Consider the following 27,607-nt stretch of genomic DNA (forward strand, 5'->3'; position numbering starts at 1 on the left):
GTCACAGCCATCCTCAGCTCCCGGTGTCGCCTCCAGCTCCCCCCCAGCAGCCGATCCCCGTTATCCCAGCCCGGCCACCGCACCCCCGGCCCAGCCCCGAGGCGCCCGGGGACGGTGGTGGCGGGGCTGTGTGACACGGGACGGGGAGAGCCCTGGGGTGTCCCTGCACGTGGGGATGGCTGGGGCAGTGTGTGGCCTCGGACAGGGGGTCAGGGCTCTGGGGGTCCCTGGCAGGGGAGGAACAACCACCTCCTTTCAGGCGGGAGCCTTCCAGCCCCGCTCCGGTGAGCTCCGGCACAGCGGGAAGGTGACAACGACCAGAGACCCCCCAACGCCTCCTCTCAAAATCTCCCCTCGGAGAGTGCCCTGCCTGCAGCTCCATCGCCATCTCTCCTGTTTTCCTCTTCCCTGGTTTACTGCTCCAGGACATTTCCATAGAAACAGCATCCTGGCTCCTCCGCAGTCCGGTTTCCAATAACTACAAACCGCGGCAGCGCCAGGGCAGCGGCCACCGGCACGGCCCCGCCTGGCCCCGCTGCACCGGGGCTCAGTCCCGGCTCGGACGGCAGGGACACGCTGTCAGCCCCGCCAGCCCCCAGCCTGACCCCAGAGCCGGGCTGCATCCTCTGCCTCGGAGCTTTGCTCCTCCTCGGTGGCTCTGGTGACAGCAGCGACCATCCTCCCGATGGTTCCAGGAGAACAGGAGGGAGCTCCGGCCTCGGGATTAATCCGAATTCCGTTCCTTCTGCGCCTTCCGGGGGCCAGGAGGAAGCCGGAGCCATACCCGTATTTCTCTGTCCTCTGTTTGCTTTTCGCTGTTTATTTGCTTGTTAAATACCCATTTAGCACAAATGTAACTCGGGGGAATGTGCTTGCTGGACCAGATGGGTCCCAGAATCTTTGGGAGAAAATCTGGGAAAAGCACATGGACAATCTCCCCCCCAAGCCTTGCTGGTTCCTTTTCCTTGGAAAATTCTGCTTCTCCCCAGATTAAGGTGAGGTGGGAGATGATTTGCCCCTGTTTTCTGGAGCTTGGAGAGCTTAAATGAGAGCACGTTGATCTATACTTAATGTGATTAAGTTACATCTCCGAGGCTCATGCTAATTAAATTAAACTTCCCACTGCTGCCTCTGAGGCTTAAGCAGGATAGTTGTTTTAAGACCACAATTCACTCCCCTGCGTGGATGAGCAGGTGGGATAAAAGCATTCTGCTGATCAAGTCATCGTGGTGTTTAGAAACAACTTCTAAAGCAAGGGGCATTCAAATTTAAATCTGATTGGAGCTGAATTTAAACTCTGCATTTTCAATCTGAAGTAATTTGTGCTTTGAATAAGGAAAATAACAGGGAAAATGCAGAAGTAGGAGGGTGAGGCAGTGCACAGAGTGTCTGACCACAATGTCTCAGGTGTGGAAACAGGATATAGGGAAGGGATTCCTCCCTGAGAGTGGTGAGGCTCTGGCACAGCCCAGAGAAGCTGTGGCTGCTCCATCCCTGGAAGTGCCCAAGGCCAGCTTGGACAGGGATTGGGGCAGCCTGGGACAGGGCAAGGTGTCCCTGCCACGGCAGGAGGTGGCACTGGCTGATCTTTAAGGTTCCTTCCAACCCAAACCAATCCATGACCTCCCCAAGACACCTCTCCCCCTGCCCTCCTCCCACCCCCAGCAGCTCTTTCCACCTTGCAGCTTCTAAAAGCGGCGGAGATGTCAAAGCTCTGGGCTGATGGATCTGACAGCAGGGCACCGGCGGAGCGGGCCGGCAGCACCGGCAGCGTTCACGGCTCATTCCCCAGCGAGCCCCGGGCTCTGTCAGGGGTGGAGGTACCGAACCGACGGCTCGGCTCAGCCCTGGGCTGGAACGGGGCATCCGCCGTGCTGGGTCCGTGCCCGAGCACAGCGAGCTCCCGGAGAGCAGCGTGCGCATCCCTGCATCCCACGGCTCCGGCTGCGGGAAGAGCTCCGGCCACGGACGCTCCTGCAGGCCCAGCTCTGCCCCCCCGAGCACGATTGAATAGCTCGGTGTGAGGGAAACAAGAGACTCTTCAGGACAGAAAGGAGCCTAGACGGAAACAGACAGCGGAGTTTGAACAGCTGCTGCTTCGCACTGGGAAAGGGGTCCCTGTGCAGCGCTCCAGGGATGCTGGCGGCTGTCCCTGCTTCCCCACAGACCCCTGAGACCCCTGAGACCCCTGGCCGTGCCTGAGCCCATCTGCTGAGCCCTCCTGAGCAGGGGCAGGACGTGGGCACAGCGGGGTCTCCCACTTGTCCCACCATGTAAACCACCCAGAGCAAAGGAGGGCCAGCAGCAGAGAAGGAGCCATTCTTCATTCTCTATTACCTAATCTCTATGTTCTATTATTTTTCACAGTTGTTAGGGCAACAGCTGCCTCAGTTCTGTTATTTATGCTTCAAGATGGTCTTTGGTCAGGGGGTTAAACCCTGCTCTCATGTGGGGATTTCTCCCCTTCATCCCAAAATCTGGCACAAGGATGGCCCCACTGGCAGCCCCCACAGCCCCGGCTTTCATCTCCACTCCAGCTGGGAAGGATTGGGATGCACGGCTCTGGGAAGTGCCAGGAGGGGCACAAATCCCCTATAAACCGCAGCAGATTAACTCTCCCTCACCTGTGTGCTGGGGCTGGGCTCGGGGGGAGCCACACCGGGTTTAGGAATGGGGGTGATGGAGGGAGTGCAATCCACCCTGTGGAGGGACTGACAAGACTGGAGCCACTTTTAGGCTTTTCCAGCCTAGACAATTCCGTGATTCTGTGATTCCATCCTGTGACAGCCGAAGCAGCCAGGGCCAGACACAAAACAAAACAAAAAAATACACAAATGTGCTTTTAACTGGAGCTTTCTAAGGGGTCCCCGTGTGTGTGCCAGAGGGATTAACAGTGTCCAGAGGCTTCCCGTGCCGGGCAGCTGCGTCACGATGTCACCGTCGTCACAGCAACCCACTCACCATGGCCCCGGAGCCGCAGCTCCGACTCCGTCTCTCCCGGAGCTTCTTTTAATTAAAGCTGGGAAAGGCTGTGAAAGCCGGGGCTGGAGGCCCCCAGAGCCCCGGGAGAACCCGGTGACCCCGGGTCTGTGCAAGCCCTGCACAGACACGTTTCACTGCAATGAATTTTGCTGTGAAACTGTCACAGGGCAGAGCGGTGGCTTTGGGGACGCTGCCATCCCCTCCTGGTCACAGCTCAGCTGTGAAAGTTATCTCACTCTCGTGTGGCTTTTTCCAAGAAATTCACACCCCAGAGAGACCTGTCGAGCCCAGATGGATGAGATGACCTTTAAAGCTCCCTTCCATCCCAAACCACTCCACGATTCCCGAATTTCCCCTGCAAGCATCAATGTCACCTCCTTAGCAAAACACACCATGGAGAGAGAAATAAGGATCTGTCAGGGGGAAGGAAGAAACACGATCCCATTTTACCACCTCAGCCCCAAAAACTGAGCTGGAATCCCCTCCCCTGGGTGGGACACACGGGGTGATGTTAATTCACACAAGGTGAGGTTGGTCCCAGTGGGGTGATGCCGGTCCCTGCAGGGTCAGGCTGGTCCCCTCGAGGTGATGCCGGTCCCTGCAGGGTCAGGCTGGTCCCCTCGCTCGGGGGCTGCCCTCCCCGGCTGCCTTTGATCAAGCACGGCTCTGTTTCCCTGCTCTCCGTGCCGTGGGTTTCCAGCGGGAGGTGGGGAAGCACAGTCAGCCTGACCCTCCCCTCCTCGGATCTGTCATCAGCCACACAGAAATCCTCCCCAAGTTACTCAGCCTGAATCCTGCAGGATTTGCCGGGGTGGCATGATGGCAGAGCAGCCCTGCCTGGGTCCCCCTGCCAGCCCTGCACCCCCAAACCCCCAGACCCACCCCAGGGACAAGTGGAGCAAGAAGATGGATTTCCTCCTCTCCGTCGTCGGATTCGCCGTCGATCTGGGCAACGTCTGGCGGTTCCCTTACATCTGCTACCAGAACGGAGGGGGTAAGGACACCACTGGGCTTATTTCAGTCTTCTTTTGGAGAAAAGATGTCTTTTCCCTCGTTTTCCATCTTTCCCACCCTGAAGAATTCACTGTTTGTTCTCCTTCTTTGTTTCCAGCTGCTCCACTTCAGACAGGGCGGTTTAAAGACCGACCCAACTTCTCCCGACATCCATCTCTTTTCTGTTTGTGTCTTCCTTCATTCAGAATCCTCCTCCACTCCCTCCATCCTCCCTCCCTGAGGTCCTTTCCTCATTTCCTGGTCTTTCCCTCCGTTCCTGGTCTTCCCCTCCTTTCCCAGTAGAGTTAGAGGTGCGTTAGCAGCTCTAGGATCGCAAAGGGAAAATTAGCACGGTCCAAATTGCATAAAAGGATAAAGATCCTTAAATTTGGGCTGGGAGGTTCACACACTTCGTGATTTTGGGACTCTGGGAAGCTGCCCTTTGGGATGGCTCCTGGTTTCAAACCCTCCTCACGAGCATCCCACCCTCCTGCTGTGGATCCTGGCTGGCAGTGCTGGACCTCACGAGCTTTGAGGGATCAACGGGAAGAGAAGACACAGAAACACCACAAAGGGAAAAACCTTCAGTAAAGGACAACTGAATAAACTGCTCGGAATGGAGCAGGATAGAAGCCCCCCTCACATGGAAATGAAAAAGGAGGGATGAGCATTTTGAGCTGTTTGGGAAAGCGCAGCGGATTTAATTGCCAAAGTTGGCTTTCGGGGAGCATCCTCCACTGCTTGGGAAAATTAGAAAGAGATAATTAGTTCCATACTCAAGGCAAAACCGTGGATCCCAGGTGCCCACGTTGAAACAGAGTTATTTGTGAGTTGCTCCTGTGGGATTGGGAGCAGAGCTGAGCCCCTCTGTGTGCCTGTTTCCACCTGCCCCATGCACACGGGAGGGTGAGGAGTTCAGGGAGCAGCTCTGGGGGAGCACAGCCCCATGGAGGGGGGACACTGGGATGGGCAGCACTGGACTCACCCACAACCTGGGCTCTGCCTGGAAAGAAAACACTGAAAACACTTGGTCCTGTTGGGGCAGTCCTGCCAGGCAGACAGGGGGGGCTGGGGATATTTGGGATACTGGAGGTGACTGGGGGTACTGGGAATGCTGGGGATACCAGAGATGCTGGAGGTGCAGGGGGTTTTGGGGATGCTGGGAATGTTGGGGTGCACCACACACACATCTGTCACAGGGAGGAGCCGTGGGGGTTAAATTAACTAATCCCAGCAGAACTCAGAGCAGTTCCACTTTCCAAAGCTCCATGGGGTACAAGTGTAGCCCCAGTAAAAATGAGGAGGTGATGAATAATGCAGATAGCAGCACTAATTATGTGTCTTGGGGTGGCTGTGCATATTCAGTCAGATTTTCCTCCAAAACTCTTCCAGACCTGAGGGGTGCTGGGTGTCCCCTCCCCTGTCCCCTCCCCAATGGTTTCTGTGGTTCTTTGTTCCATCCTGGCCAAATGGTGCCTCCCCAGCAGGGCTGGCACCCCAGCAGGGCTGTCCTGGGAGCCCAGGAAGCTGGAACACCACGCAGGGTCTCACACCTCTGAGCTCCTCTGCCCAGATCCTTTCCAAAGCTTCTCACAAACACATCCAGACCTGCTGGGGCAGTGCCAGGAGGGAGGGAGGTGACAATGCCCTGGTCCCCTGGCAGCCTGGTGCTCACCCTGCTCTGCTCCCCCCCTGCAGGAGCCTTCCTCATCCCCTACACGCTGATGGCTGTTTTTGGGGGGGTGCCCCTCTTCTACATGGAGCTGGCCCTGGGGCAGTTCCACAGGACAGGTGCCATCCCCATCTGGAAGCGCATCTGCCCCATCTTTAAAGGTGAGAGTGGGGTGACACCCTGAGCCCCAGCAGGTCCCCAAAGCCGTGTCCCAAAGCTGAGCCTGATCCTGCTTTTCCCAGGCATCGGCTTTGCCATCTGCATCATCGGCCTCTACGTCTCCTTCTACTACAACACCATCATTGCCTGGGCTCTCTACTACTTCTACTCATCCTTCTCGGGCACCCTGCCCTGGGCAAGCTGTGACAACCCCTGGAACACCCCTGACTGCACCAACTACTTTGGGAAGAGCAACGTGACCTGGACCAACTTCTCCAGGTCCCCTGCTGAGGAGTTTTACACGTAAGAGCAGGGATGTGGGTGGTGTGGGCTGGGCACATCCCTGAGGAGGCTCTGGGGTGGGAATGCTCCTGAGGAGCTCAGGGACTGCCTGCCTGGGGCTGAGCCTGCTCCCAGCCCTGGGGATCCCTGCCTGCAGGAGGAAGGTCCTGGAGATCCAGAAATCCGGGGGTCTGTATGACATCGGGGGGATCCGCTGGCAGCTGCTGCTCTGCCTCTTCCTCATCTTCACCATCGTCTACTTCAGCCTGTGGAAAGGGGTGAAAACCTCTGGGAAGGTGAGGAGAGCTCCACCTGGTAGGATCCTGCCACCCACCTGACTGTGCAGGAGGGGATGTCACCCCTCCTCCTCATCCCCTGAGCCCACCCTGAGCGAGCCCAGCAAAGGTTTGGGTGCTGGGTGGTGACAGGAGGTGACAGCTGCCTCCCTCAGGTGGTGTGGGTGACAGCCACGCTGCCCTACGTGGTCCTGCTCATCCTGCTCATCCGAGGGGCCACCCTGCCTGGAGCCTGGAGAGGAGTTGTCTTCTACCTGCGCCCAGACTGGGGCAAGCTCCTGAGCACCGCGGTGAGTGAGGGTGGGGACCCCCTGCCCGGGGCATGGCAGCACCCAGAGCCCTCCAGAGCACACCCACCCACCCATCTGGACAGGGCAGCACCCAAAACCCCTCCCCAGGACCCCCACCCAACCCTGCCCACAGGGCAATGGGGCCCCTGTTCCCGCAGAAACGAGGTGCCCTGGACAGGCTCTTGGAAATGTAAATCCATAATTGAATCACCCATCTCATTCTGGCCGGTTTTGTTTGTGCTGTGCTCCCCCCTGGGCTGACAATGGGCTTCCTGTGGGTAATCACCAGGCAGCACTTGAGAATTCTCATTAAAGGTAATGAGGGCTGTGCTGCCAGCGCTGAATGTGCCAGGCAGGAGTGGGCACGGCAGGCTCGGGGCTCCTCTCCATCCATCCATCCATCCATCCATCCATCCATCCATCCATCCATCCATCCATCCATCCATCCATCCATCAATCCATCCATCAATCCATCCATCCATCCCTGCTCCCAGGGTGGGTGACACTGCTGAGCCCTGCTGGGCAGCAGCCCAGGGTGGGAATGAGCTCACTCGGTGCCACAGCAGCTCCTCAGCCCCACGGGGCAGGCAGGAAAACACCCCAAGCACAGCCCCACCCTGTGCCATTGGTACTGTGGGGCACCTCCCAGCTCCATCCCAGCTCCAAGGAACTCCTTCCCTTCCCATCCTCCTGTTGTTTCTCCCTCCAGGTTTGGGTGGATGCTGCTGCACAGATTTTCTTCTCCTTGGGCCCTGGATTTGGAGTCCTCCTTGCTCTGGCCAGTTACAACCATTTCCACAACAACTGCTACCGGTGAGAGTCCATCCCAGTGGGCACAGCTGCAGTGGAGGCATGTTGTGGCAGCTCCTGGTCCCCAGTGCCACATCCCAGCAGCTCCTGGTCCCCACTGCCACATCCCAGCAGCTCCTGGTCCCCAGTGCCACAGCCCAGCAGCTCCTGGTCCCCAGTGCCACATCCCAGCAGCTTCTGGTCCCCAGTGCCACATCCCAGCAGCTCCTGGTCCCCACTGCCACATCCCAGCAGCTCCTGGTCCCCACTGCCACATCCCAGCAGCTCCTGGTCCCCAGTGCCACATCCCAGCAGCTCCTGGTCCCCAGTGCCACATCCCAGCAGCTCCTGGTCCCCACTGCCACATCCCAGCAGCTCCTGGTCCCTGTGGCTGCAGGCTGGGCATTTTTCCCCATTGATGGTTTGGTGTGACGGGCCAGGAGAGGGAACTGGAGTGGGGGAAGGCCAGAGCAGCTGGAGCAGGGTGAGGGCTGACCTGGAGAGGGGTCTCTGCCTCTTTTCTGCCTTCCAGGGATGCACTGGTCACCAGTGCTGTGAACTGCCTCACCAGCTTCCTCTCAGGCTTCGTCATCTTCACCGTGCTGGGCTACATGGCCGAGATGAGGGATGTGGAGGTGGAGGATGTCGCCAGAGATAAAGGTTCTCCTCCCTCCAGCAGCCTCTTCCCACGCCCAGGGCTGTGCCAGGGAACTGCCAACCAAGCCAGTGTCCCCTCCTAGGGCCCAGCCTCCTCTTCATCACCTACCCTGAAGCAATTGCCAACATGGTGGGATCCACCTTCTTCGCCATCATTTTCTTCCTGATGATGATCACCCTGGGGCTGGACAGCACGGTAGGAGGGGACAGCCCAGCTGTGTCCCCAGCAGGGACCGGGGGTGGCCGTGTCCCATGGCTGATTGTGGGGTGACAAGGGGAGTTATGGCCTTGGGATGGGCTGGGATGGGATGGGATAGGATGGGATGGGATGGGATAACCCTGCTCTGCCATGTGCACTTTCTTGGAGAGCAGGACTGTCCCCACATCCCATTTCCCCACCCCAGACCAGCATTTCCTTTGCAGTTTGGAGGCTTGGAGGCCGTGATCACGGCCGTGATGGACGAGTACCCCCAGGTCCTGGCAGGGCGACGGGAGCTCTTCGTCCTCGGCCTCATCACAGTCTGCTTCCTGGGCTCCCTCAGCACCCTCACCTACGTGAGTTCCACTGGCACCCCCCTGCCCTGGCCCCCCACATCCCCTCCTTCACCCCGTGGGGTCTGCAGCCTCCCCCTCCTCCTGCTGCTCCAGGGGGGAGCCTATGTGGTGAAGCTGCTGGAGGAGTTTGGTGCTGGCTGCTCCATCCTGGCCGTGGTGCTGCTGGAAACCATCGCTGTCTCCTGGTTTTATGGTAAGGAACTGCCTCAGTCATGGAAAACACTCCATGGGCACCTGCATGGGTGTGTGACCTGCACAGGTGAGTCAATCCCAGGCACTGGATCCCGTGTGTGGCTCCTGGCCAGGCTGGGATGGGAACAGGCTGTTGTGTCTGTGTGGACATCCCTGACCCCACGTCCCCAGCAGGACCCTGGGGCTGTGAGGGCTCTCTCCTCTGGCAGGGATCCAGAGGTTCTCCCACGATGTCAAAGCCATGCTGGGCTTCACCCCGGGGCTCTTCTGGAAGCTGTGCTGGGTTGCCATCAGCCCAGCCCTGCTGGCAGTGAGTATCCACGGCCAAATTACGGACAAGGTCACCGCTGTCCCTCTGGACACCCTGCAGGACAGCCACTCCCCTCTGCTGCCCAGCTCCCCGTGCCATGCATAACTCCCCTCTCACCCACACGAGGTGACAAAGCTGCCAGGAGAGCAGACAGGGCTGTGGGACCTCACACCAGCCCTCCCCATGCTGCTGCTCCACCCAGGGGGCACTGCCACAGTGCCCACACCCCCAGGACATCCCCGAGAAAGGGAGCTGGAAGTTCATTTTCCAGCCTTTTCCACAGCTCCAGGGCAAAGCTGGGTGCTCACACAGGTGCAAGCTCAGCTTGGCCTCATCCTCCCAGCACTCAGCATCCCTGACAGGGCTGGCCACGGGTCCCTCTCCCCTGTGCTGGGCTGGATCCATCCCTTTGAAATGCCAGCTCCCACGGCACTTCAAAGGCTGCCGTCGGCAGAGGGGTCTAATCTCACTGGATCTGCAGGAGAAGAGGCCTTGTGAGGATTAATTATGGCTCTAAGCACTTTGCCCTGGTTATTAAGAGAGGAGTATTATCATCAAAGCACACAGCAAAGGTTTTGTTTCAGCACGGGGCTGAGCAGCCCTCGCAGGGCACCGGCTCAGGGGCTTGTTTGACAGAGCCTCCCAACCCTCACCCAGCCAGGGTGGCAGCCTGGGAGATGTCCCTGTGATGTCCCTGTGATGCTGGCTGGGAGCTGGGATGACAGGGGGAGCAGCAGGATGGGGAGGGTGCTGATAGAATCATGGAATTACAGAACGGCTTGGGTTGGAAGGGACCTTAAAGATCATCTTGTTCCATCCCTGTATCCTGATAACCTGTGGGGTGAGCTGCCATCAGTGCCAGGGCTGGGGAGATCAGGGAATTATTTAGACTGGAAAAACCCTCTAAGATCAAAGAGTTCAAGGATTACCCAGCACTGCCAAGGCCACCACCACTAACCCAGGTTCCCAAGGCCCACATCCACACCTCTGTTAAAGCCCTCCAGGGATGGGGACTCCACCACTGCCCTGGGCATCCCTTTTAGTGAGGAAATTTTCCCTGATGTCCAACATAACCTGAGGCCATTTCCTCTGGTTCTGTCCCTTGTTCCCTGGAAGCAGAGCCCAACCCCCATCTGGCTGCACCCTCGTATCAGGGACTTGTGGGGAGATAGAAAATCCTCCCTGAGCCTCCTTTTCCCTAGGCTGAGCCCCTTTCCCAGCTCCCTCAGCTTCAGCTGCTCCTGGTGCTCCAGCCCCTCTCCCAGCTCTGTTCCATTCTCTGGACACGCTCCAGCCCTCCCTGTCTGTCTCGGTGTGAGGGGCCCAAACTGCTCACAGGACTCGAGGTCCCTGTGGCTCTCTGCTCGTTACAGTTCATTGTCATCAGCTCCCTCCTGGACCAGCCTCCCCTGAGCCTCTTTGACTACCAGTACCCCGAGTGGAGCATCTCCGTGGGATTCCTCATCGGAGCATCCTCCTTCATCTGCATCCCCCTGTACATGGTGTACAAGCTCGTCTGGACTCCAGGGTCCCTCAAGCAGGTCAGGAGCAGGACTGACAATCCCACGGCTCCTGGGTGGGCTGGGGTGGGCAGGGACCCCACTCGGGTCAGCCCGAGCCTGGGGAGCCGGGCTGGTTGATGCATCCTCAGCATCTTTGTTCCAGCGGCAATTACATCCCACCGGGATTTAATGCCCTGGGGAGGGCTCGGAGGAGCGCAGGAAGGCAACGCGCTGTGTTTTGTCTCTCAATCAGCGCCTCGCCGTCTGCATTCGGCCCGAGAAGCTCCTGCGAGCCCCCCAGGCAGAGGGGGTGGGCATGGCCCCCGTCCTGTAGAGCGGTGGCACGGCCGGGGGACACGGAGGCTGCTCGGGCTCCCTCCTTGGCACAGCGATGGGGCAGCTGCCATCGCCCTCCTCACCGCGGACCGGACCCGGCATCTCCACCAGCGTCCCCGGCACCGGCGGCACGTCCCGGCGGAGCTGAGCCCGTTCTCGCTGCTGGCAGGGAGAAAACCACGGCAGGGAGAACGGCAGCAGCGCTGCGGCCCCTGGGCGGGCAGCCAAGGGCCAAACGCCCGGGGTTGGGGGAGAACCCCAACTCCCGGAGCAGGTGGAGGAATTGCCTCGCTCGAGGTTCCCCCGTGCATGTCTGTAGCTGTGCCCTGAGTGTTTGGAAAATAAAGCTGATGCTGATGCTCGGAGATGAGGGGAGGGAGAGGAGCCGGAGTTCGCAGTGCTGTGCTCATGGAGTGCCGTGCGGGGCTCAGAGCCCGGGCTGGGCTGGGGGACAGGGCGGCTGTCGCTGTCCAGACACACACCTTGTCCTGCTACAAAGATCCAAAATTCGGCCGAGGAATCGCCCGAGCCCGGGGATGTGTCCCAGGTGCTGCTGAAGCCGGGCAGGTCGGTGCCTCCTGCCGCCCCATCCCGGAATATATATATATATATATAGGGAAATACCCTCATAGATCTCATTTTCAAACCAAACCCTGGGTCGGGGTGAGGCATCCCTGGGCCGGGGTGAATCAGCCACCTGCCGCGGCTTCCCAGTCCCGTCGCTCGCAGAGCAGCATCACCGTTCCTCGGTGTTTGGGGACCTTAAAACACCGGAAAGAACCCACGTTCGTGACAGCGGGGCTTGGGAGGGGACACGGGGCTTGGGGGGACACGCAGGGCTTGGGGGACTGGGGAGAGAAGATGCCCACGGGGTGCAGGGACGCGCGGGGTGGACGCGCGGATCTGCGGCGGGCGGGCGCGGGGCGCAGCGCTCCCGGTGCCGCTCCCGGTGCCGCTCCCGGGGCCGCGGCATCGCTCCGCTCCCCCGGAAGGCCGGTCCCGGGGCGGGGCGGGCCGCAGGAAGGGGCAGGGCCGGGCCCGCCGCACAAAGCCCGGCGGGGTCCGTGGGTGTCGCGGCGCGATGGGGCTGGCGGCGGCGCGGGGCTGGGCGCTGTCCCCGGGCCCGGCGGAGCGCAGCCGGCCCTACGCGGTGCTGCAGCACCAGAACCTGGGTGAGGAGCGGGGGGCACGGGGTATAGCCCCGCCACGACCCGGCCCGGGGCTCGGGAGTTGCTCAGGCAGTGTTTAGTTAATGTTCTTTCTCTTCCCGCCGCAGTGCTGCTGGGCAGCATCCTCAGCGCTCTCCTGCTCACCATCATCCTCATGGCCATCTGCGTGTACCGGCCCGTCCGGCGGCGGTAGCGGAGCGGGACCCGCCGGGGCGTCGAGAGAATGCTGCATCCCACCCGGTTCTCCCACCTGGCATCCACCATCCCAGCATCGCTTCAGCCCTGCCGGTTCTCCCGTTTGGTACCCACCGTCCCGGCACTGCTCCGGACCCAGCAGGTTCTCCCATCCGCTGCCCACCGTGCCACCACTGCTCCGGTCCCGCCCGGTTCTCCCCTCCGCTCCCGGCAGCTGTTGGGGATGCCCTGAGGATGCGAGCGTGGCTTTTCCCCCATCCCTGCCCCTGCTGTATCCCGTGGCTCCATCGTGATGTGGCTTCCAGCAGCGCTCTGGCCGGGTGCTGGAAGTCGCCCCCTCCCTCAGCAAACAGACTCCTGGAGCTCCTGGGGCGTGTCCGCAGCAAACCCGAGCAACGCCTCCCAAATCCCAGCGTTTTGGCCAGGCTGATCCGACCCCGTGTGCTCCAGAGCATCCCCGGGGCGTGCAGGCACCCGGGGCCTCGGCTGGCACAAGAACAGGGCGAGACTGGCAACACTGTCCGAGGAGCAGCTCCACGTGCTCAGTCACAACCACGTCTGCTTTTTGCTTTCTGATTAATTCAGGTCCTTGTTTGAACGCTGAGTCTTGGGGGTTGGACGGGGCTTGGAGCAACCTGGGGTAGTGGGGGGTGTCCTGTCAGGGCAGGGGGTAGAACAGGATGAGCTTTAAGGTCCCATTCAAAAATATTCCAAAGGTAAAAGCTCAGTGAGCCAGCCAGCAGTGGGTGGAGGGTCTGGTCCATTCCTGCCTCTGAGCAGGAACACTGATGCATGATGACCTGATGCTGGTGTAGTTTTCCCGGGCCAGGCTTCTCATTTCCCAATGTTATTTGCTTTAACTCCTGGCTAAAAAGCCCCAAATAACCTCCCATCAAACCAGCCCTGCTGAACCTGTTGGGAACTGGGGTGCAGGTGAGGGATTCCAGCATGTGCTGGTTACTGGCTCCCTGGGAACAGGAGCCTCCAAAGATCTGCAAGCCAGGCAGATGCTCTGGAAGAGTTTGAGCTCCAGCCAGACCCAGTTTATGCAGTTTCAGTAACAAGTGTTTACACTGAATCCCACTTCCATACAAATGCTGCTATTTTGTTTTGCACTGCTACAAGTAATAACTGGATTTTACTAATTATTACTTTAATATTTAACATAGGGGTGTTTTGCTTAGTAATTTATTTAGAGTTTTAAAACTTAACTTTCAGTACAATTGTTGTTGACCCGTTCTAAAGCCCTCCTGCTGCATCTGAGGTGTTTTCTGATCTGTTTCAAGGACACTGCTGGCACCGAACAGGGATTTTCTTTGTTTTGAGAAATGACAGAGTGAGCCTGGCCTCAAACAGATGGAGCTGTTAATCCAAGAGTGAGGCAGCAAGGCAGCACTGTTCTTGCTATTGCTTTCTGCTCCTCCTTTTGCTCACTGATTCCTGTGTTCCTGATTTCCCTTGGTCCTTCATCGCTGTGAAGCCTGGCCTGCAGCCTGTGCTGCTCGTGGGGGGTGGATGGTGAAGCTCCCAGCCCCAGCTCTGCATTCCCAGGAGCAGAATTCCTGTTTGCTCTCATTCCTCACTCCCTGCTATGCCTCTTTGTACAAATAAAACGCTCAGTAAACAATCCAGGCTCTTATTTATTCATGGCTGTGCTGTTTGCTATTAACTGGGCTGGAAAGGGGTGAGGCTGTCCTGATTCCCACCTCTGGTCCCCTCATGGCTCCTGGGGTGGGATGGCAGCGCTGGGGGAAGCCAGGGAAGAGGATGGCAGTGCTGGGAGAATGTTTCCATGGATGTTTAACAGCACAATGGAAGCACATCCTACAACAGTTGTGAAGTTTCCAGCAGCTCAGCTATGAATCAAAACTCAGCCAAAGCAGTGTAAGAAGGGTTTCCAAATAAACAAAATCATGAATTGCTGATGTAAAAAGCTTTGAAATGGGGTCAAAAGCACAAAAAAAGCACACTGTCTTGCTTTCAGGCACTAACAGCATCAACCTAAAGAACTTTTAAAGCTGGTTTAAGTTTTAGAAGAAGCTACAGTTGTTTGTAACTCTGAGATTCTCTTTCCTACATGAGGCTCAAGCTGCCTCAGAGAGAGAGGTTGGACTCTGTTTACACAACAGTCTTGGCCTTAACATTAAACACACTCAGAACTCTCTGCTCCTCTCTTACATGAAACTGCAGAGAGGAATTAATAGGGTTTCCTGCTTTTCACTGCCTTAACATCTATGTTGTACTAATTCCCCCTTCTCAAGACAGGGAGACTCAAAACTTGGCTGAAAATGTTCAAAAAGTGGTTCTGGAGATTCTGTCTGATTCACAACCAAACCAGAACTACCTTGGAGAATTTCATATATAATAATGTCACTTTAATGTACAAAAAGACAGATAATTAGTTAAAAAAAACCAAAACAACTCCAAATACAGTGAGAAAAAATACCTGTGTGTGGTGCAATGTGCAGTACCTTTGGTTTTTCTTCCAGCACACAGAGCATGTCCATCTTACACTGAAAGGGTTAAGTCAGGCTTTAAGAGAAGCAGCACCTGGCTGAGGGAAGCAGGGCCTTCTAGTTTTAGCTGGAATGATACAAATGTCAAAGAAAGCAAAAACAAAAAAAAAAACCAAAAGCTAATCCAATTTATTTTACAGTCCCAGACTAAGAAGCAGGAGCGTAACAAAACTTCAGCTGAAAGTGCTCGATGTTCTTTAGTTTAAATATAAAACCAGAACAAGTCAGCTTGAAAAATGCTATTTTTACCCCTCTTGTAACCTTTGAAAAGCTTAGCAGAAGACAGGCAATGCCAGGCAGGCAGGTTTGTAAAGGCAACAGCACTCTTTATTCCCACTGGAGGAATGCCCACAGCTCCATCTCCTACCTCCCACCCTGTCAGGAGCTCAACACGAGGCCTCTTCCCTTCTCCCAACTGTGACAGTCACAGGAATCCCCTTTGCAAAGAAAGAAATCCCAACCCAGCCCTCTGCCCCTGTGCAGGACAGTCCCATTCCAGCAGCACCCAGGAAGTTGTTTTCAGGGATGCAAGATGTGCCAGGGAACAAAACCAGTGTGGAGAGGCCAGTCCTAGTGTACAACTGAAGGAATTGTAATAGTTTCCCATGTAAAACAATGGATTATTGGTTTAAAATAGGGTTCCAACTGCCCCACTGGTTATGATCAAGTCCATTTCATAGTGATTTTACATTGGTTAATTAATAGTTGGTCACCCAGAACTGCCCTGTTCAGCCTGAGGAACAGCAGCAATGTTAGGAGCAAGCTCAGAGCAGCTGTACCAAAGGTTCCTCCAGCCCTGCCAGCCAGAGCAGAGGGATATTGCTCACATTTAACAAGTGTAAGGCTTTCCTGTGGCTGATCACCGTGTACCTGTGGAGTGCACTTGAGAGTCACAGTGTGAGTACTGTAAACACCGAGAGGAGTGCAGATAAAAGAGCTACAAAGATCCTGTCTGGCCAAAAACCTGAGGAAAGCTGGTTAAAACAGACCTAGGAATCATTACAAGACCAGTTTGATGAGTGTAGGCCTAGTGGTTTGGTTCAAAAATCAATAAAAATATTCAGGTAAAAAAATAGATGTATTCACATGAAGGACGAGTGCTGGGGTTTTAAAAAGCAACACACGTTTCCCTTGCAGAATGAAACTTCTCTTCCAATAAGGATACATGAAAATCTCCCCTGAATTCTTTTCCTGGCTGCATTTAGCACCCACACTCAGCCATGCACACCAAGAGATCCCAAAGAAGCACCTGTATCTATGCCTTAATTTCTTGCTGCCCTCTGAGCAGGGGAACGAGCTGGTTTGGAATCACTGCAGAAACTGCTGCTGTACTGGACAGATGGTCCCATTTCAGCATCTAAAATGTTTACTGGCTACTTGTTTTGTCCTTTTTCAGAAAGCACTAGTTTAATCTGGAGCTTGGATGAGCTGTTCAAGTATAAAATTATCCCTCTTAAGCCAAAACTCTCAATAACTAGAGGAGAGATAACCATATCTAAACAAAACTAACAGAAAACATCTGTCAGCATGAAGAGCTATTGTGTGTGCATAGGCAGGGAGATGCTCTCCCATGAAACAGCTGGAAAAACAGGCAATGGCTTTGAATTATAAAGAAATAATGAAGCAGATGAGTATTTCTTTGGTAAGTAATGAAGTTTCCCTCCTGAACTCCCCATAAATCAGGCTTTCAAGCTTTACTGCAATCCTACATCCTGATGCAAAGCAAAATTTCCATCTGCTCTTCAATAAATAAGTTTAGATAAAAACATTTCCTTCAAAGCTAAGACTGCATGGTTGGGGAGCCAGATGTGGAGTCCTGTGATCTACAACTCCCCTGACAAAAATAAATCAGGTTTTTGCAGCTGATGCCAACTTAGAAGGCAGTAAAATGTTTCCTTAAGCAATCCAGGAGTGGTCTTCAGACTGACAGCTCTGACAATCTCCAGTTTTACACAGATTTGGTCATCCCTGCTTCAGGAGGTCACTTAGGAGTTATTTTTCCACAAGAGAGAGCTGTAAAACTTGCTGAAGCTCTGCATCTTCCTTTTCCTGACGCTGCTTCTCCTGCTCCTCCTGCTCCCTCACTGACAATTCCATGGCAAGCTGCAAGTCCTTCTCAAAGCTGGAGGCTTCACTGGAGCTGCTGCTGTGGGAGTTGCCTGATCTTGACAGAAAGCTCTCCTGCAGTGCCCTGATGGAAAAGAACAACTCTGAGGAGTCAAAGAGACAGAGCCTGTCTCATATTCTTTGCAATGATCCTTCCTGGCAACTGTTTTAGACTCAGAAACCTGAAAATCTCTCCCAGAGGGGAGAAAACAGCTTGAGGATATGAGAGCAGCTGTTCCAACACTTGTAAAATTCCCAATGACAAACAGGGATTCCTTTGAATCGTTCATAGATGCCAACAGTTGTATGTTCAATGGGCCTCTAAAAGCATCCTCACCTGGTTTAAAGGATTTTTCATGATAGAAGAACCCAGAAGATTCAGTTCTTGGTTTCTTTGCACTTAACTGCAGAAACAATTCACAGACACCAGAGCCCATTTTTTAGTGTCCACTAAATCTATGTTTTCAAGGATTACAAAAGGATTTTGAAAAGAAAGAAGATCTGCCTTAAAGTGTACAACCTCTAATAACCAAAGATTGAATGCAGAAGGACCAAATTCAGAGTTTTAAGAGCAGAAGAGGAGGATTGGGTTTGTATGTTGGATAAAGAATCTGCTGTGTGCCCAGACCAGCCCCACAGCTGGAAAGAACTACACAACATAAACCAGGGAGGCCCAGTTTGGAGTTCTTGTTTCTTGGAAAAGTTGGAAAAAGCACAAGGAGAAACCTTGAGTTTTGTGCATTTGCTCATATACATTAAAAAAAAAAAAAAAAAAAGCTAAATTGCTTCATGGTACTGCTGGGGGTATTTTTGCTCTGTCACTGCAAGGTTTGATGTGAAAAATAAACTTACCTCTGATACTGCATGTTGAAGTCTGAGGAATAGGCAACTGCTCCGTTGGAAAGCACCTCCAATTCCTAGAGATGGGCAAAGACAATTCCACAGCAGTTATCAGCTCTGCAGAGTAACTCACTGAAAGTAATCCTTAAACCACCTTCATTTCTTCTTTGAAATACATTCTTTTTACCTTCTAAACTCCGAAAAACTGATCCTACACTGGTTTCCTCCAGCTCTTGCTGCACAGTCCTCGCCCAAGCTGCCACTGTACAGACCCCAGCACTTACTTTATTTGCACCAGATTCCAACAAGCTCTGCTGGATGGCAAACTGCATGATCTCATTATCCTCATCCTGCACGTGGATGTTCCTGCCATCATCCTGGATGTGGTAGGATTTGGGGATCTCAAACACCGACTGGTCAACCTCGAAATTAGGACCTACAGAAGCCAAATAAAGTTACAAGCACGCTGTGCCCCGTTTGTAACAAGTTGTAACTGAAATGATTCCCATGAATGTTCCAGTTCAGCTTCTCCCTCCTTGGTGCATTCCAGGGACAGGGATGTAAAAAGGTGGGATCCCTCACCTGCATCACTCTGTGCACCTCCAGTAGAGGTTCTCTCAGCTGTCCTGCAGCTGTTGACATTTTCAAAAGTAATTCGGGCATTCAGCACGTGAAACAGGGGGATTTCTGTAAGAGTACAAGATTTCTGTCAAAATGAGAACAAATATTTGCTTCCACAGCAGCTTCCCATAATGACAAAGCACAGAGGAACTCACCTCACTAATAAAGTGGCTTCAGTTATTATTATTTATTATTATTTATTATTTATTTTTGTTTATTATTTATTTAGCTCAATCTCTCTCTAAATATCTTATTTCAAAATTAGATTTGCCAAATTTAAGGCACTGAAGCTAAGAGGAAAGGGGCTGACAACAGCTCATTGTCGCAGAAATGACATTGTCTTTAAAATGATATTTCTGGATTGACTTCAGATGTAAAAACAATGTTTTAGGTAGCAGTGAGACAATTAAAAGGCCAATGTGTTGTTTTTTTAAAATAATATATTGTAAAACCAAAGGGGGGAAAATGGACAAGATGTTACAATAAAAATTGCTAATTATTACCAATTTTGACAGGAAATCCTGGTGGAAATTCCAGAGTGATGAAATCCCTAAGTCTGGCAAAATGAGCACTGGTTCTGGCCATCAGGTCAATGATTGGAGTGACTTGTTCCATAAGAGACAAGGGGAACTCTTCACTCATCCACAAGGTTGCTTTAAATCTTAAAGACAAAGTAGGATAAAAACATCCCAAATTCACAGTTTAGGAACAGATGCAAAGCAAAACAGGCAGTTGGTCAGTGACAGGAGGTTACTAACAAGTTACAGCACCAGCCCAAATGTTTGTTTTGACTTAGTGGAATTAAAAATAGATTACAGCTGAATACTTCAAGCTATCTCTGCTAATTAATTGTGAAATCTGGGGAAAAACCACACTGGATATTTGTAAAAATGGTTTCCAGGGATTAGATAACTGGGAAGAGACAAAGTAGAAATAGTTAAAATGATATTTCTCACTTCTGTGTTCTAACAGTGACTTCCTTTGGTCTTCCTATGTCTCTGCCTTTCAAATCAAATTCTGGGTTGAAGTATTCCTCCAGAGTAATAGCAGTGGGATTGTTGGTTGCAGCATACTCTGTAGTCCTGGATGTACTCTAGAAGGAAAGAGAGGAAAAAAACAACCCAAAAAGTAATGAAGAGTGGTTACTACAAGAAACTTTAATTAATTTACCCTTTGTGAAATAACTCTTTCCCTATTTCAGGCACAGTGACACCCAGCCATGAACACCAGCTGTTATTAGACTGAGGTTTTTACTCTGTTTCACTGAGGTTAAAAATTCCACATTTTTAGACAGGAAAAATCTACTTAGACACTTTAAAGCTGGAAACCAACTAGAAAGACACACATGAGCCACAGCATTTCCAGGCTCCAAATCCTTTACTAAAGTCAAAACTTGGGTGGGCAATTTGAACCCAAAATCTCTAAATCCCTATAAATGTGCAGTGCCATCCTGACAGAGAGCCAGCAAATCCATTATCCACTGTTCTTTAGAAGCAAGGGAGCTTCTAAAGCCATGTGGAAACATGCAATGGTTTGGGTTGGAAAGGGATCTCAAAGTTCACCTATTCCCAGCCAAACAAAAAAATCCTCAGGGCAAATGAAAACCTCATAATCAAAACTGCTGCCAAACTGAGGAAACAAGAGGTGACTCCACACACCAGGAATTCCTACTGTGCTGACATCAGACACTCACCTGAGCACCACATTCATGCTCCACTGTGCCCAGGAACGATTCCAGAGGGCTCCTATCAGCTTCAGGTAACGGGAGGGAAAACAAAAACAGCCATTAGCATTAATTAGCAGTAAAACTGGCACTGAGGCCAGGCTTCCCAACCAAAGGGAAGTTGTTCAGATCTCCTGTGAGCTTTACCAGGCAAGCCCAGGACCTACAGCTGATGGTCCAAAACAGGCACAACACACAGAATAGAGCACAGATGTTCAGTGGTTTCTATGATTAGCAGACACCTTTATGAGTCCCAGTGCCTCAGTGGCCCCAGGGTGGGAGAATTTCCATATAAAGTTACTGGCTGGTCACCCTTTACTCTAATTCAAATATTAGAAGAAATTAGTGGACCAAAACAAAAAAATTCCAAGCAAACAAAGCCTCTGTGAATCTTGTACCCATGGCCAAAGTGAAGTAAGGGCAGGAATACATTCCAGAGCAGAAAAGTGCAGCCTTTTAAAACTGTCAGCAAACTTTCAACAGGTTTGAAGGGTTTTTATTTCCTCTAAATACAGCTGTGATAAAACCAGGTTCATTTGTAGGTTAAGAGTGAAATAATGACCTGCCTCAGACACAAAACACGTCAAAGAACAGCAGGGCAAAGTCAGCAAGAAGAGAATTTCCTTGTTTGTCTGCCCAGTTCTTCAGACACAAGGGAGGTGTCAGACAGCCAAAGGCATGTATTTATTCCCAATTTTCCTATGGGGAAGATACCTTTATATCTCCTCTTCTCCTCTTCTGTTAAATGTTCTGTTCTGATCCGTGTGATCACGTTCACGTTGTTTGCTGTGTAGACCTTACAAAAAACACAGGGACAAAAACCAAGCAGCAGCACAGGTTAAAAAAAAAAAAAGAGTTCCCCAGTAAAACATCATGGACACAAAACTAACTGAACCAACCTCAACACCAGAAAGACATTTCCAAGAGATTTTAAGAGGGAATGGAAAAGGAAAGTCAGGGATTTCTAGTCAGAGATTAGTTATAAGACCTCAGAAATAATATTTAGTGACAGTTTGGAAACACTAATGAACCCTCTGTCCAGCTGAACAGCCCTGCAGTCTTATCAGGAAAAACCCTCAGATAAATGTAAAAGCTACTCAGCACTTACTCTTCTGGTGAATTAAAATTACAAAATGTAATTTATTGCACCAATTCCCAAACCTGGAATACACACAGAATTGGGGAAATGAAATCTTTTGATTCTGAATCTAAACTCCTCCCACAGTAAGGCTGTAAAACCACCTTGAAAATATTTCACTGAGGTGAAACAGAGGTGAAAGGCAGTGTCAGGTGGAACATTCTAAGCAGCTGTGACTCAGGTGCAGTTCATGAATTCATGATGGCTGCAGGTCCCTTGCAGTGCTGTTATTATCAGCAGGTTCCTCAACTTTCATCCCCTGAAACAATGGCAGTGCTCAAGTGTGAGTTAAGTGCCAGCCTTTGGAAGGGAGGGACTGCAGGCAGCTCTGCTGACTCTTCTGTCCCTCCTCTCCCCTCTTTGATCCCCCAGGGACATTCCTGCACACAAGCTCCATCCCTCCCACAAGACTGGAAGTTGCTCACTCCAGCCCAATTCTGCTGGCAACACAATGAATGTCCCAATAGGAATTTTAAGACCTGAAATAGTCAGGAAATATAGAAAAAAAGCACAGCCAGACTTCAATTTGCTGCAAAATCTGTCAGAAGAACAGAACAGGCTTTACCTTGGCATCATAACCATTGACACCTTCTGATTTTTCTGTCCTCCATACCCAGAATCCAGATGTGGTTCTGACAAAAAGGGAACACAACAAATGTCTACACAGCTCATTTTTATACAACCCCCAGCTGTTTTTTCTAAATCTCATTTTAAACAACATTTGACAGGTTATTAATCCCAGATATCTGAATAAATAGGTGTAATCATGAAGAAAGACAAATGTGTGTCTGTTAAAAGACACACTGTGCATATTTACCTAAAGTATTCATGTGAGAGTTGACTTATTTGTTACCAAATCCAAGTTCTTGTCCATCAATTCCAGCACATGGATTTGAGTGAAATGCAAATTTGCAGTGAGCAATTGACTCAATCTTAGAGGCCTTTTCCACCCTTATTGATTCTATGCCACTAATATGATAAACTGGAAGCTTCCTGCCACTGATTTCTTTCAAATGGGAACTTTTTGCCAACCAACAGTGGCAATTTGACCAACCCAAATTTCTTCATGTAGCGATTTATGAAGCTTAAATTAATTTCAGACCTAGCCCTGAAAGTTTTAATTACCAAAGCTTTTGAAAGTTTGTCATTGAAGCTTTTTTCAACCATAACATCTGAATTTTTTTATTTGCTAAGAGAAACTCTCTGTCTTACCTTTCAAAAGCAATGTTTTTGGTATCAAGGCACGTGCTGATGATTGGGGATGTGAGGCGCCTCTCCACATCTTTCCTCTTGGGCGTCATGGATCCCAAAGTCAAACGCTTCATGTGCTGGGAGATCTCAAACCTCTCTGTTGTAACAAACTTGTCATCGTGGTTGATCTCGATGAGCTCTGCCCAGCCACCAGTGTCTGGTGGAAGAAAAGGAACATTTCAAGTTAAAACACTCAGTAAGTGTTCCAGGGTGAAAAGCTGTGGGTATATCGTGTATCAAACCTGGGAGTTTCTGCACTCAGCTGGGATCAAACTTGGAGATGGAATTAAAATTATTTTCTCTATGTAGGGCAGCAGAAAAGAAGGAGGAAAACAGTAAAATAATGACATTTTACCACATCACCAATTTTTTACCTCAGATTTACTCAAAGCAAAGAAGTTACACCATCATAAAACAGTGTCTCTACGAGACACAAATGTAAGCACAAAACCTTCATAAAACACAAGAGGCCTTTTTGGTGTAAAATCAGGATTTCTCACTGTGCTCACACAGTATTTGGGGGTCAGTGGTGCAGACAGGTGAACTCTTTACCTTCTCCCTTGAAGATGACAGTCCTCCTGCCCCTCTCCCAGCTCATGTTCTCAAAGCCCAGCAAGGTGATGTCCACACGCAGCTTGGCCCGGCTCTTCCAGATGCGGCACACGTCGCTCGGGCACACCCTGGAAACCAGGGGCACTGGGAGAAATGGAGAAATGGGAAGGGAAAATGTGCAACAGGTCCAGCACAGAGGAAATGAACTCAAGCACAGGGATTGCTCACTCCTGGGAATGCCATTCCAGAGGAGGTGAGATACTGATCCTCTTCAGCTTTAAGAACAACCAGCTTAGGGCAAAACTGGCCTAATTTAAAGATGAATGTGAAAAGGAAGAATATATTTGTTCAAACTGAAGGGTGTGAAATGGCATAAACCCCATGCCTGGCGGTCGAATAGTTTGATATTTGAAATATTTATTCAGCTGTGAGGCCTAGTGTTCATTCTTTTTGGGGAAAAGCAGGTACTTCCCAAACAACCCATAGATAACACACAATCAGATGGCCATGGACAGGTAAAAAAACCCAAGAAAAGTCTTCAGCAACTGCAACAACAGCTAAATTCTCTACTACCAAAAACTAACCAACCACATAGGAAACAAAGAATAATTGTGCAACAAAAGCACAAGAGGTCATTTTGAGATGGAGGAGAGGAGGATTCCGGGGAGCGGATATTTCCCTGCCTGTGCTGTGGAACATTTGTAACTCCTTTTTACAGCTTGGAATTGGTAAGAAGGAGCAGGATTCTTACCCCAGCTAGTGAACTCCCATTTCATTTCCACATAAAAGTCAGGTGTCTGCAGAAGGAAAACATCTGATGAGTACCTCATGAAACAGTTTGACATTCATTGCAGCATTTCCTGAGAACATTTTAGAAAAGGGAAAAAAAGAAAGGAGAGCAAAACTGGAGAAACGATTAGCCAATGCTAAAACTGAAATTGAAAGTAGCAACAACAGGCACTGCCCTGCCCCTGCTGCTTTCTGGGGAGCTGCTCTTCCTTGTTTTACTGGAGGGGCAGTAATGGCTTCAACATTCAGCCTCCAATGTTGGAGTAGATGACAAAGGATTTAAATTAAGTCAAGAAAAAGCCTCCATGTCTCTCAGCACTATGGAATAAGCAGGTTGGAACAAAACACAATTTTGCCCAGCTGATTGCAACAGTTCACTCAACTGAACTACTTGCATGAGAATTCAAGCAGTGATTTCAGTCTGGAGTGAGAGTTTACACTTCAATAAATAATTACCTCATTAATTTTCTGCAGTAACTCAGGAACTCCCCCGAGGGTCATGGAGGTCTGCTGGTAGTCCCGATGCTGCAGGATCAGCTGGACCATCTCTGGATCCCCTGTGCTGACAGCCTCGTGCAAAACTGAAATAAACCCAACCACAGCCTCGTGTCACTTTGCTTGCTGACCAAAATTCCCCATAAAACCACAGAACACCTGCTCTGAAAGAATGACACCCCAGGTTACTCCCCAGGCTGTCCTTACCCGTCCATCCCTGCTCATTTTCCTTGGTCACATCTGCCTTGTGCTGCAGGAGGACCTTGGCAGATTCGATGTAACCCAAGGAAACAGCCAAGTGCAGCAAGGTCCTGCCCCGTGGATCCCGCTGGTCAACATCCTGCCAGTGTCCAGGAGAGAGAGAACAGAGCTCATCAGAGCCTGCACAAACAGAGGGCTAATCCAGGAGTCAACATTCCCTGCCATTCCCACGGATCCGCTCCCAAACTCTCCTGCACCGCCCTTCTGCGGGGCTGGCTCGCTTCCCCGCGTGAATAAAAGGAGAAGCAGAACGGGGCCTATGAAATGACACAAAATCTGTAGGACAGGAGTTCTTGTTGGTGCTTTTCAGTTCTTTTTCTGTCATTATTTCCCCTCTGGCTCCCCCCAGAAGGCTCAGGAGGAGATGGGAGTTCTCGTCCGTGTGCATCACCCCACGGACAGCCGAGAGCCTGAGACCCCACAGAGGGCTTGAACTGTACAACAAAATGGGGGGGAAACAGGAAAAAAAGGCAACAGGGCGTACAACACAGCTTTTGGACAGCACTTTTGGAAAGGACAGAAGCAGATGGTGTTTCACAAAGCACACACAGCACAATGAGGAGTGAGGGCATTCTCTACAAGTCACTAAAATAAAAAATAAACTACACAGGCACAAATATCCAAAACATGCAAGCACAACATACTCATACCTTACACATTTTTCACTATTAGCTTAGAGATTTGAAACAGAAGAGCATCTATAACTAAAGGAAAAGGGGAAAGTCAATAGCAGAATGAGAAAGGAAGGTTATTATGCATGTTAACAGCGTTATCTGACAGCTTCAAGTCAGAATATCTCACAGAGAGTGGGAAAGCTTCGCTTTAAAGCATCTTCACTTCTGGGGTGGAATATTAATTAATTTGCTTTCCCACCTCCTGCAGCTCCAACACTTCAGCACCAAAGAGCTCCAAGGGTCCCTCCCCACTGAGTTTGTTGCTGTTCCCTGGTCCCCACATGCCCGACCCCGTTTGCCACTCCAGCTGCAGCTGGGAGGTGCCTTTGATCCCTTCCGCGTCCCTCCAGCGGCAGGAAGCTCATCCCAAAGAAGCAGGGGGAAATAGATCTTTGGAATACTTAGGGAAAAAAAAAAAAAAAAAGGTGTTTAAAAGCAGGTAAAGGAAGTAAGAGGGATAGTCCGTCTTCACACACTGCTGGTTTCCACAATGGAGGGAGGAAGCAGCATTCCACAGGCGGGAGCTGCTGAGTGATGCCTACTGAACCACAAACTCTCACGGGTGTCAGAAATAAACACACAGGAGCAACGTGCCAATGAGGTTAAAGATTCTGGTTAGTGCAGAAGGTGACATAAATTAGATAAAAAGTGAGTGCATTCCAAAGATTCTCCCAAACCAGGGCAGGAACATGCTCTGAGCAGGAATTAGTAAGTCAGGTGCACTGTTAGAGCTGCAGGTGACAGTCAGGAGGTGGCACAGCTGGTCTTGGGCTCACGTACTTGTGGTGTCAGGTATAATTAATTAATCAGCTCTGCTTATTAACTGTACCTCGCTCTAGCCCCTGTCAGAGCTTTTCCACAGCAGCTCAGCCAGAAGGATTTTTTGCTGCTCAAGCTCTGCTGCAGCTTTCAGGCCATTTCCTTACGTCATCATGTCCCAGAGAGGGGACAGCTTTGTGTTTTCTACTCTCCAGCACGGAACAATGATCCATTTTTTTTTTTACCAGAGATGCTGAAAACATTCCAACCAATATAAAAACTCTGCCCTCAATCTTGGGCAGCAACAAATCTATGAGAACTGATGGTGCTCAGCAAAGTGGGAGCTAGTTTGATGTCCAGCAGCAGCAGCCACCTTTGCTGCACGTTGACTTCCCATTAAGATAAACACTATTTATTGCTTTAATAAATAAATTAACATCCATCACAGCTGCTCTCCTTGAGCCATTCCTAACTCCCCCAAAAGAGCTACTCCGCAGCTGCACTGGAATGCTCACAGCAAAGCTTTACAGACGGGAAGCCAACGTTTAGCATCCGACATAAAAGTATATTCCTACACCTTCTTACATCACTCCTACACCACAAATAAACAAGTAACGAAGTGCAGGGACCCCTCAAGCTCCTGGCAGTCCCACCAGGGTGCTCCTCCCTGGCACAGCGAGGGCCAGCAGCCCTCCAGCACCCCGGGGCCCCCGTTACCTGCTCCTGCAGCTCCTCGTCCAGCCGCCTGTAGTCGTTATTCCACACCAGGACGTGCAGGGGGAAGGCGCTGCTGGCCCCGCCAGGGGAGCTCATCCCGGCACACACCTGGGGAGGGGCAGCCAGGGCCCCTCACTCTTCTCTCTCTGGATGCTGGAGACCCCAGGTTACTCAAGCCCTGACCCCTTCAGCTGCTGGTCTCTGCTGGCACCCACCTGGCCCAGGTGTGTGTGTGTGTGCGTGTGTGTGTGTGAGCCCGGGCCACAACCCCCTGCGAACCGTTCACCCCTCTCCAAGGGGAGCCCCATGCAAAACCCACCGCGGGGCTCTCCCCTGCTCCCGGCGCCCCTGGCAGCCCCCCGCTCCCGAGGCTCTCCTCCCGGAGCCCCCTCAGCGCCGCTCCCGGGGGTCTCCCCTGCTCCCGGTGCCCCTGGCAGCCCCCCGCTCCCGAGGCTCTCCTCCCGGAGCCCCCTCCGCGCCGCCCCCGGGGGTCTCCCCGCTCTCGCCCCCTCAGCCGTCCCCGTCCCTCTTCCCTGTCCCTCCGGGGACGGCTGGAACGAACCACAGCGCGGCCAGAGCAGGGGGGCTCCTCACTGTACCCCGCACTCCACCGCCACCGACAACCGCACGGAAAGCGGAAGCCGCTTCCCCTCCCCCTCTGCGGGAGGACAGATGGAACGTCCCGCCCGCAGCTGTCCCATTGCCTTCCGCGCGGGGGGAGCGCTCAGCGCCGGCTGCTCTCACCCCGGCCTTGGTTTCGCTCGCCCGCCCGCCATGGCGGGTGAG

The 27,607-nt window shown here is 52.1% G+C and overlaps 2 protein-coding genes across 3 annotated transcripts; one reads left to right on the forward strand and one right to left on the reverse strand.

Annotated features, from left to right (window-relative positions):
- Positions 1-3,801: 3,801 nt before the first annotated feature.
- On the forward strand, positions 3,802-11,345 carry LOC311160505 (sodium-dependent serotonin transporter-like; the record flags this gene model as incomplete). Its single annotated transcript, XM_084217339.1, has 14 exons — positions 3,802-3,976; positions 5,674-5,808; positions 5,890-6,109; positions 6,246-6,384; positions 6,540-6,674; positions 7,384-7,487; positions 7,996-8,123; positions 8,204-8,316; positions 8,544-8,675; positions 8,769-8,868; positions 9,077-9,177; positions 10,551-10,718; positions 10,933-10,989; positions 11,127-11,345. The coding sequence occupies 14 exons, from the start codon at positions 3,802-3,804 to the stop codon at positions 11,343-11,345; spliced, it is 1,926 nt and encodes a 641-aa protein (XP_084073465.1).
- Positions 11,346-14,119: 2,774 nt separating this feature from the next.
- Positions 14,120-27,197, reverse strand: ANKRD13A (ankyrin repeat domain 13A). Of its 2 annotated transcripts, XM_084217310.1 has the most exons (16): positions 26,822-27,197; positions 25,322-25,375; positions 24,618-24,750; positions 24,372-24,496; positions 23,878-23,923; positions 23,127-23,270; positions 22,536-22,731; positions 21,889-21,955; positions 20,900-20,981; positions 20,156-20,214; positions 19,419-19,555; positions 18,966-19,123; positions 18,424-18,528; positions 18,126-18,277; positions 17,854-17,918; positions 14,120-17,086 (listed from the first exon to the last, which is right to left on the reverse strand). In XM_084217310.1, the coding sequence occupies exons 2-16, from the start codon at positions 25,328-25,330 to the stop codon at positions 16,888-16,890; spliced, it is 1,677 nt and encodes a 558-aa protein (XP_084073436.1). In that variant the 5' UTR covers positions 25,331-25,375; positions 26,822-27,197; the 3' UTR covers positions 14,120-16,887. The 2 variants fall into 2 exon arrangements, with proteins under 2 accessions (XP_084073436.1, XP_084073435.1); XM_084217309.1 differs by lacking the exon at positions 25,322-25,375.
- Positions 27,198-27,607: the final 410 nt, after the last annotated feature.

Source organism: Fringilla coelebs (assembly GCF_963513975.1).
Source record: "Fringilla coelebs genome assembly, chromosome: 17".
NCBI lineage: Eukaryota > Metazoa > Chordata > Aves > Passeriformes > Fringillidae > Fringilla > Fringilla coelebs.